This window comes from Metopolophium dirhodum, chromosome 1 (genome assembly GCF_019925205.1).
Source record: "Metopolophium dirhodum isolate CAU chromosome 1, ASM1992520v1, whole genome shotgun sequence".
Taxonomy (NCBI): domain Eukaryota; kingdom Metazoa; phylum Arthropoda; class Insecta; order Hemiptera; family Aphididae; genus Metopolophium; species Metopolophium dirhodum.
Window position 1 is genome coordinate 150,008,158 of NC_083560.1, and position 10,987 is coordinate 150,019,144.

General features: G+C 27.3%; 1 protein-coding gene across 1 annotated transcript; it reads right to left on the bottom strand.

Annotated features, from left to right (window-relative positions):
- Positions 1 to 10,180: 10,180 nt before the first annotated feature.
- On the bottom strand, positions 10,181 to 10,773 carry LOC132933366 (uncharacterized). The gene is made up of 3 exons (XM_060999660.1): positions 10,763 to 10,773; positions 10,490 to 10,672; positions 10,181 to 10,387 (listed from the first exon to the last, which is right to left on the bottom strand). The coding sequence occupies exons 1-3, from the start codon at positions 10,771 to 10,773 to the stop codon at positions 10,231 to 10,233; spliced, it is 351 nt and encodes a 116-aa protein (XP_060855643.1). The 3' UTR covers positions 10,181 to 10,230.
- Positions 10,774 to 10,987: the final 214 nt, after the last annotated feature.

Below are 10,987 nucleotides of genomic sequence, written 5' to 3' on the forward strand. Positions count from 1 at the left end.
ATTCACTTCACATTTGATATATGCCAAGTAGCTCATCACTGATTTAAGATCATTCGCTGTTAATCAAAATAAATTATACTACTAACCTCATTAAGTATTATATATATATAGTATGTCCAAAAATTAAGTAATAATACACTCTAAAAACAGATAAATATATTTTAATATACTACTAATAACTACTACTTTATCTACTTTATATACTTACAAGTTTTAACCGGCGCTGGCGGTGTAGTCATCATAGTTTGTGCTACTATATTATTACTCTATGTACTAAACATAATAAAATAATACATAATAACAAGTAAAATATGATACATTATTTATAAAAATGACAGTAAAAACTAAAAGATTAAAATGTTCACCATTGTGTATGAGATTTGAGCCAACATCATCACAATCATCCCCGGGTTTAAGAATCGTAGGAGCAGCAGTCAGTATTAATTGCAGAAGCAATTGAATATTATTCTTGTTTTACCATTTTGTTGATTATGACTTAATTGTTTATCCTCAACAATCAAAGAATAATCATCATTACTTATAAACTTATAATCTAAAACAAATAATTCACAATAATTAAGATATTTTAATTGAGGTATAGCTATTTAGCTATAGCTATAGCTATTTATTTATAAATAAATATATATTCATTTTTAGTTTGTAAAAGTATTATACATACTCGTTGATTGTAAGATCATCTTTATCTTTATCTTTAGATTCATCTTGTAGAATATTTGGCAAGTAGTCTTTATCTGAGTCTGAATCATCAACTGATAATACTGCAGACGCTAATCATTTAGAAATAACAATTACCAAAAATATATACTTACATTCATTTATAACTATTAGGTATTAAATACAAACATATTTCTGAATTTTCTTCATTGTCAATTTGTGTAAAAATATTCTTGTCCTGAGAATAATATTCTTTATCTTGTTCATCGTTTTGATTTTTAGAAATACTGGTTGATAAGCCTTCTTTTTTAAAAATACGCTTAGCAGTTTTTGTAATTTTACCTGTTCAATTATTGTTGTGTATTATTATTATATTGTGTCATAGTTAAAGATTTAAAATTACTTGGTTGAACTTGGTCGCTGTTTAAACACTCAGTTTTTCTTTTTCTTTTTACATTTTTAGCACCTTTTTCAATGTCTGATAACTCTGAAGTATATTCCGCTTTGTTGGCTTTATTTATGGCTTCATTTAAAGACACTATACACAAAATTGTATATATTATTGCAAATATAATGTAATATATATAACATTATTTACTTTTAAATTTTAACTCGCTAATTAAGTCAACATTTAATGATTTTATAGTGACTTAAGAAGCAATTGCGCTTCTACGCTTATAATATATATTTATATAGTAAAAACAAAAACCAATTATATACAGATATTTAATAATAAATAATTATAGTTGGTATACTAATTAATAAAATAGGTAAGTATACTTACAAATATTTTGAGACAGGACTCTGCATTTATAATTGGTAAAATCAAAATTATTTGGTTTGACTCGATTGTTCCTCATTTTTTTTGCCAAATGATTGTTGTTTGGCCAGGCACAGAGATTGTTTTCTCTATTGAGCCAATAGTCTGGTACAGGCTCAACTGAGTTATCATTTAAAAAATGAACGACTTTCTACATATTTTCGTACAGTTTTGATGAAGAACTGGTAAAGTTAAAACTAAAAAGTAATACATTTTATTATACCAAAATCTATATAATAATATCAACACTATAAACTAAACAATAATTGTTTTTACAGAATATATATACACAAAAAATAAAGTATGATATTTAATAAGTATAAATTATCATAAATATTAGGGTTTTAATTATTAAAATGTATGACTGGATAAGCAACCATTATGTCGATATTATCAGGAGATAAAATCATGTATTTAGTCGTTACATCTTCAATATTCCATATACATATAGTTTTTGAAAAGTCACTGACTTTATAGATACCTAATGTATTGCTTTTTATAGGTACTTTAAAAAAAACACTCCAATTTAAGGAATTGTCTTCCTAGTAAAATTTGTTTTTTTAATTGTAGACAGTAACAAATATTAACAACTTTATTAATTTGTAAATACCCATTAGTTTTTAAGCCAACATATGAATCAGCATTAAAATGTATTTTAACTTTGATTTGATCTAATATTAATATTTTGTATTGAGGAGAAGAAGTTTCATTTGTAAGTGGACCTTCACTATGTTCCACTTTAAACTGTTTTAGAGGAATATTATTTACATTATTTTCACAATCAGTCACCAATGGCAATGAACGTTCTTGACATCTCTTTACGACCTGTTGAAGAGGTTTGTCATTTTTTCGGACCATTTTTTTTAATCCACACATGTAATTTTCAAATTTAAAGCAGCTAACATTATCGAGTGGTCCATATAAATTATAGTCATCATATAAATGAATTAAAGAATGTATATTATGAGAAACAAAATGACTTCCATACAAATATGCAAATTGTTTAACAAAATCATTCATGATAGATTTAGCTCAAGATGCTAACATATTGTAGTTGGGACTCAAAAATATTGTCATAGCAATATTTAAGCTTAAAAAATGTTTATAAATCTTTTTTGATACAATAGAATGAATCGACAGCGGTCCCAGGTATAATAAAATCAATTTTAATTCTGTGGCTTTAAACCTGGGCAATTCTTCTAGTGACCTTGGCTTACGGGCGAATTCGCATGGAACACTATTTCTAAAAGAAACCAAACGTTCAGAAATATGTTTAATTTGAAGAGAATTTAACTTTTGTTTATTAATATTGCGTTTGCATATCGTATCACCTTTCCAAAGCATTAATATTTTTGACCGCTCCTAGACATATAGCATGCATGTAATCAATACTAAAATGATTTACTACATCAAAATTTGGAATATTAAGTATTTCTGTTACTTGGCGTTTATCATTATGATACTGTTGTTGAATTTTACCTACAAAATCTTCATGTGTCCGTTTTGAACAGTTCAATTTAGGGAAACACACTCACCTCATTAAGTATTTACCTTTAACAGTACATCTGGTACAAGAATAAAAAACAGAATGGGATTTTGTATTAAGTAAAAAACTTTTTGCAGGCTGGTCGCAACAAAATGCATCAACAGTAACTTTTTTATGAACATTAATTACTGTATTATTGTCATTGTACTGTTTAATATTAATTCCATTAGTTATAAGATGTTTTATTTCATCGACAAAATATTTAATTAACGCATTACTATTATCTGGTTTCTTAGTGCCCAAATTCAGAAAAACATTACTATGACTATGACTCAAATGAACCACCACCTACGAATAACATGATACCATTGGCAAGAGTTGGAGGATACGGGAACTTTGAAGGTTTTTATGTTAGGGATGAACTCAAAAAATTCTTCAATAGTCAATAAGGGACTGTACAATGGCAAAATCATCAAGTGAAAAGAACGGATATTACGTAAAAGTATTTTATTAGATGTATAATAATATGTTAGTTTATCAGTCATTATAAGACATAACACTTTATATAAAACATAAATTATAATTAATTTTAATATTTGTACCTATTTTAATACTTAGATATTACATTAATTTGGACTGTAAGTGACTAAAGTATTATGTAGTAGTGAAAAAACTGTGTAGACGTATATAATATCTTAATATATAATATACAAAAACACTTCGTTATATGGTTCCAAACATCACTTTTTTTCTTATCCATTATAATATAATATTATGCACACAAGGTCAACTTTCAAAATGTTTTATTTGACTATATATAAATATTATAATTACCGAAATAATAGTCCAAGCCTTTAATTCACTAGTTAATATATAAAATTAACAAAAAACATAATAAAATAATCAAAGAATATTACAAACGTGATACGTGTGAAATGAAAAGTTACTGTAATAGTAATGTTAAATGTAAAACGTGTTACTAAATAAAACGACCAAATTAATGCCTATTATTATTGTGTATTGAATAAACTAATAAACAAAAATAACGAATAATATGTTTTATAAATAAACCGTGTATTTTGGATAATTCGCCGACAGGGAACGGTCACCAAAGAGCACAGACCAAATATTTAAGGGGAATATACTAGATTATATTATAATGTTATCTGTTTTATATTTGTTATTATGTGATCGTACACTATCTACAAGTTGATCGTTTGTCCATTATTTGTACACAGTATTATTCTTTATTTTCATTTATAAAATATTGTATCGAGATAACGAAGGATTCTTATCTGTAATTTTTATCAGTATTCACTATTTGGTACAATATTACGTCTTGTTTCGGTCTCAGTCACGGTAGATGTATATTTAACGGATGGAATGTAGGAACGAAATGGAACGAAGGAACGAGTAGGAACGTTCGGGTGGAATCGTTCCTCATCGTTCCTCTACTGGACTCGTTCATTTGGAACGATTCGTTCAGGAACGACCCATCACTATTATGTAGTATAAATTAAATATCATATGCATATATAACTACATAAGATTACAAATTATACATAAAATAAGTTTTTAGTATGTACCTGAATTGAATTAGTGCTCAAATATTAAATAATATAACTTTATAGTATAACTTACCATTTTTTTTTAATTCGTTTGATATTTGGTTCCAGACATTTTCTCTAACCACTTGGTCTTTGTTCAGTTCATGTTCTGCATTAAATAAAGATGGATGTTTGCTCACCAGTTCAGCAAGCTTTACATCATCTTCTGGCGAAAAACACATTTGCAAAGTCTCGGAAGACATTTTTGTGTTTAATTTAAATAATGATAATTCGTAGGGCGCGACCGCGACTCGACTGCTCCCGGAGCGGCCATCGCCGCGCGGCTGTAGACGCACACTTCGGTCGCGCGGCTCAGTCGCGGTCTTAGGAATTACCTACATTTAAAAATAGAAAAAGATGTACCCGCGCGGCTGAAAACGGCGGTCGCGCCGCGACGCGACTATAGTCGCGCGACTACAGCCGCGCGCATAGGAATCACACCTTTATACGTTAATATAGGAACAGCCTATACATTTATTATCTATGGTTTATACTCTGCAGTGTGCAGTATATTTTATCAATGTGCTGTCAAAATGTTTAGTTACAAAACTGTTCCTCGAACATAAAGGTTGAGAGCCACTGCTGTACACAGTCTACGGTCGGACAACAATAATAATATAATATGCACATATTATTATACTATTATATATAAGTTATACAGTCAACTTGCGATGTAACGAAATTCGATATAACCAAAATCTTGATATAACGAATAAAACTGCCGGTCCCTTGAAAATATCGCGGTATAACGAACAAATGTAATGTATTTTGGTCCCCTCGATGTAGCGAAGCGTTTTTGATCAAAACTCTCGCGATGTAACGAATTTTTATAAATTTGGAGCTTTCTATTACGAATTTTTAATTTTAATTAAGATAAGATACATGTCTCTAGTGTATAACTCTATGAAAAATATATAAAAATAAGTATGTTGCTATTACCACATACAGTCAACTTTCGATATAACGAATTTTTTTCTCGGTCCCTTGAAATTCTCTTACAGACGATGAGATTTTTGCCAGTTTTAATAACGAAGAAGGTTATGACGAAGAAAATGACGAAGAAGAATCTCCTGAAGACCCCATCGTAAACTCGAAGGAAGCCAAATTAGGTCTTCGCGCCGTCTTAAGTTACTTACAGACACATGATATTGACGACAATGTGTTTTCTAGCATTTTAAATCTGAACAATACTATTGATAAGGTAAACTCAAGCAGTTGCAAACAATCAAAAATTGGCACTATTAATATAATATTAATGAGCTTTTAATTCAAGTCTAGTATTATGAACATAATTTATAAAATATTTATGTTTTAAAATACACTACTAATAAATTGAAAATTAGACCAACATAATTATTAATTATTTACCTTAAAATAAGATTATATTATTATTGATTGTTGAAATACAGATTAAATGTCAGATAATTTTTATAAGCTACCATAATAAGCCTTATATTCTTGAAAATTAGTTATGTTATGTTACGGTATTAAATAGAGCTTGGATACGAAGGCAGTTTAAACAATAAAATCACTTAAAATGTGAGAGGCAAAAAGAAAAGTATCTTTGGTAAAATGATTAAACGGTTATATATTTATTAATCTATATTGATAGGTAGTACCTGTAGGTAGTTTCATCTTTCTTAAGGTCCCCTGCAGCGGTAGTGGTGTCGTTAAATTCTATTGTCTTGGCTTTACCGCCGCGGTGAGCGGTGAAATGTGTCCTGCAGCAATTCACCGCCACCACTGCAGTGTGTGGAGACCTTTCAACTTTAAATTAACTTGCCACACTCAATAAAGTATTAGGTAATATCAAGAAGTATTGCTAATAGTATAACACATTAAAATAATTTTAAACATAACATCGACAATGTGTAATCATCACAATAAAGTCTTATCGATTTGTACAGTTTATACATATATAAAAAATGTCAGACCTATTAAAATTTCAAAATTTTAAAAAGGCATATATAAGTAAAAAAGCAAAAAATAAAAAATTCATCCATTATTAGAAATTAAATTTAACACATTTTGATATAAAAATTATTTTTCTATTATCATAAACAAAGGTATTTGCATTCCAGTCCGAGCCCTAGAAATAAATATTATAATGTTACTTTTTGCGGTGGACATTTTATTTGTATTAACTTTATGTATGTTTTATTTGTTTTAGATGCATTAAGAATCCATCAAAAATACAAAGATAAGATCAATAAAGATATTAATGACCCATTAGCAAACTGGCTCAATCACTCTAAATTTAGGCTTCTGAACAAAGCAGTTGAAAAAAATAACAAACTATAAATTGTGTTCTTTAATAAATATGAATTAATAAATAATAAACAATATATTAGGTACTATAATTGCATTAAAACTTTGTTTTTTTTAAAATCTGCATTCCATTCTATATTAAGGTACTCAAAATAATTAAGTATATTATTTAGTCATTACTTATAATTATTGTAACTGGTGTTATTGAAGTATTATTGAATGATATTTGATTTTTGTTTAAAAACAATACATTTTTATTAATTGTATTTATTGACAGAAGTTATTTTACAATTAATACATTCGATCTATTAATTAATAAACAAATTTAAATACAAAAACTACAAGACAGTATATATGGTATAAGCTATATAAATTTGAAATAATATTTTAATAAATTTGTTACAAACTCATGAAAATGTTCTGAAGACTTTTAAACACTAATATTAGAATATATTATAGGTGTAATATTTTGAGAATGTTAAACATATAGCTTTATTGTAACATTTAAAAGGCGGACAAAAAAGGACGACACAAAATTATTATAACATTCCAGTGATATTAGTAACACTAAGTTGAAATTTTATTAGAACATTACACGTTATATTTCAAATGTTTTTGAAACTTCTCTAAACTTTATTTTGTTGTCTGGGTTTATACACAAAGTTTTATAAAAAATATTAAATGTATCATTTCTACTAAAAATAGTAAAACAGAATTAAAAGGAAATTATTCAATTAATCATTTAAATAGCTTATTCAATTCGATAATGAAGTTTGAAAATAATGGTGATTACATTAAAATAACAACTAAAGATTATTTTTCATTTGATAAAGATTTAAATTTAAGTTTAGGAGTGATTGATACATTACATACACATTATGGAGACAATTCATCATTAAATAATAACAACAAAATACTAGAAGTACATTGTAATATAATTGAAGAATCTATTACACATAATATTGATGAGGTATCTCATTATGATGAACTTTTATTTTTATTTCAATATAATTCTAATAGTGCTTTGAAAAAAACCTCTTAAAATTATATATAGACCAGTGAGTAAAAATCGGATTCAAAAAATAGAAATTTATATTTTAGATTTGAAAGGTAATATTGTTAATTTTGATGAAGAATTTATTGGTGTTCTTGATCTAATCAAAAAATAAATATGAAAAGTTTTTTTTCAAGATAAAATATCTTGAAAAATTAAAGTATGGAACGATTTTTTTATAAAATGTCATCAACTATTCCTCAGTAGTATATATTTGTATGTTCACAGCCAGCTTTTCCACGGTAAAAATTTTTTTTCAAGTGGGAATGTCCCCCTTGGAGCACTCAGATTTACCGTGTAACACATTTCACACTGATTGTTAGTAAATTTTACCTCGAAAAAATGTACTGTATTTCATTTTTACTCATGTTGGTTACACTGATTTTTTTAATAATGATAAAAACATTATTTATTATTTACAATAATTTTAAGTTATAAGCTGATTGCTGATTATTTTTTCATATTCAGTTACTAATGATCCATCGTTCACTCAAGTCGTGTCTCATTTTTCTTTATTTTCTCAAAGTTTTATTAAATTGTATAAGCTATTTAATTTCTTCAAAAATGAATTTTCAAAAATGCGCAAACGATGTCCAGTCATTGGTCGATCAAATACGATTCAATTCAACGCCAGCGTATCCAGAATTCTCTGCATTTGTATCTAGGTTACGATCTTTTAAAAGTTTTCCTTCAAATACCGGCCAGAATAAGTACAAGCTCTCAGAATGTGGATTTTACTATATCAATCTCGATGACGCAGTTCAATGTCATTGGTGTGGAGTAATTCTACATAGTTTTGAAATCGATGATAATTGTTTTATAGAACATACCCGATTCTCACCAAAATGTTTATATGTATTATTAATGAAAGGTAATCAGTTTGTTCAAAAAGTCTTAAGTAAATATTGTAAAACCGAAGTTATTTGTAATTGTGAAACCAGTTCGTACGACACCATTTGTTAAATCATGTTTTTTTTTATATAATATACTGTTTATAATATTTTCTGTATTGAATAAAAAAAAAAAATAAAAAAAAAATTGAATGTTTTATCTTAAATGTTTTATTATTCGATTTAATATCTCGTGGACGTATAGCCTAGCGGGTTAGTGCGTATATAATAATTTAAAATGTTTTTCAGGTATCAGGTTAGTAAGTATATGTAAATTCCCTCTCTAGTATGCACTAATTGGCTAACAGTTAGCCCTGTAATGTTCACATTTTTTGCATTTTTTTTTTTATCCGAGTTTTTAGTATATAATATGACTGCAAAGGAAAAAACTAACAGTCCAATGTATAACTCCTAACAGTTATATCCTACTTTTTATTGTGTACTTTTTTAGCAAAAAAAAAACTTCATTATGAGTCCACCAATAATTGTCTGTAAGTCTACATTCGACATCCGAGCTTTTAACAAGAAAAGTATTACAGTTGGATTACTAATTAATAAGCAGATTTCAATTATTTTATTATTAGAATGTAAACTTTCAAAGAAAATTATTACATTAAGTTTAGAAGAATGGTTCACACTGATGTCTGAATCTAATTACAATTCAATTATTAATAACCTAAATACCAGGGTGAGGCGTGTAAAGATTACCGATTCCTTTTCATATTCAATTAATGTTAAACAGAGTTCAATTACCCTACATCTAAACGAGGAATATATTACCTTGACACACGTAGATTTGTACCGGCTTCGTCAATTACAGAATTTGATTGATTTGTATGTGGTAGACAAGCAAAAACGTTTAGCAAATTATCAAATTACTTTCAACACTGCATATGACCTTATTAAAAATGATGTCCGTGGTCTGCCATCCACTTGCCAAAGGAACGAATTTACCAACCAATATATTCAAAACTATGATTTTAATTATTATAATCATTTACAGAACGATGACACATCATTTTTATATGAAACATTACAATTTCATTTTAACACATTGTCCGATATGATTTTACAAGATCTAATAATATAAAATATATAAATATGTTTAATAATTATTTATTTAAAAAATAAAAACTTTTTTATTCAATAATAAACTTGCTTTTTTTTCTTAAATTACATGTTACCTTTAATCATAAAGAATAGTTTTAATGCGTTTTAGTTTCAAATTTTATGTTTTCAGTAAATAAGTAGATTAAATTTTGATAGTACAGAATTGATAGCAATGTTTCAATTAGAAATTTTTTTCTCAGACATACTATATAGTTTATAGGTTTATGTTTTCCAAGACCTTTGAGTATTGAACAAATAAAAACATACATGTATAATAATATTTTGTTTTATTAAATGAAACTCATTTTTCCGTATAATAATCAAACAACCGTCTTGCTTTTAATAGTTTGACGCTTTGGATCGGTTAGTAATTTATCAAATATAATTTGCATTGTCTCATTAAGACCAGTATGAAGTGTTTGATCTTTTGATTCGTCGGTCGTGTACAATCTAACAGTAGCTTCACTGAACTTCCATCTATTACAACAAATTATTTTATTTAAAAACAAAAGAAGTAAATAAAATCAGTAAAAAAAACAGATTCAGCAATAGTTTTTAAATTTAAACCAATGTATTTACCTGTCCTTTACTGGTACATTCTCGATGTTAGTAACCTTATAATGACTTAGCACCCAAAGATCCTTTCCTTTTTCTTCAAAAGGCGTCTTTATTGTCACAACGCCATCTCCTTGTCTGAATGTTAGCGAATTAAATACTTCAACATCAAAATCTTTTGATCTCAAGCGTTCGCTGATATTATCTCTGTATGATGCATTCTATAAAAAAAAAATAAATAAATAATTTATGCTATCATTACGAAAAAATATTATTTTTATTACCATTTTATTCTGCTTCTTTTTCATAGGTTTTTTAATACTTGTTTTTTCTGCAGAACGTTTTGATCCAGGTTTTGTTTTTGAAAAAGACGGTCTTATATCAATTGATTCGCTAAAATGTTCATTCTGTGAAACATAAAACATAGTATATTATTTTTTACTGTTTTTTTTTCCATTATATATTTTTTCTATGTCCCAAGAATTATACCCAAAGCGTTGAGTAATGTTACGACACACTTCC

What these genes read in the sequence shown, in the direction of transcription:
- LOC132933366 (XM_060999660.1), bottom strand. An exon ending in AATGTACCAGTAAAGGACAG is followed by an intron (nt 10,388 to 10,489) that starts GTAAATACATTG and finishes TTGTTGTAATAG; the next exon opens with ATGGAAGTTCAGTGAAGCTA.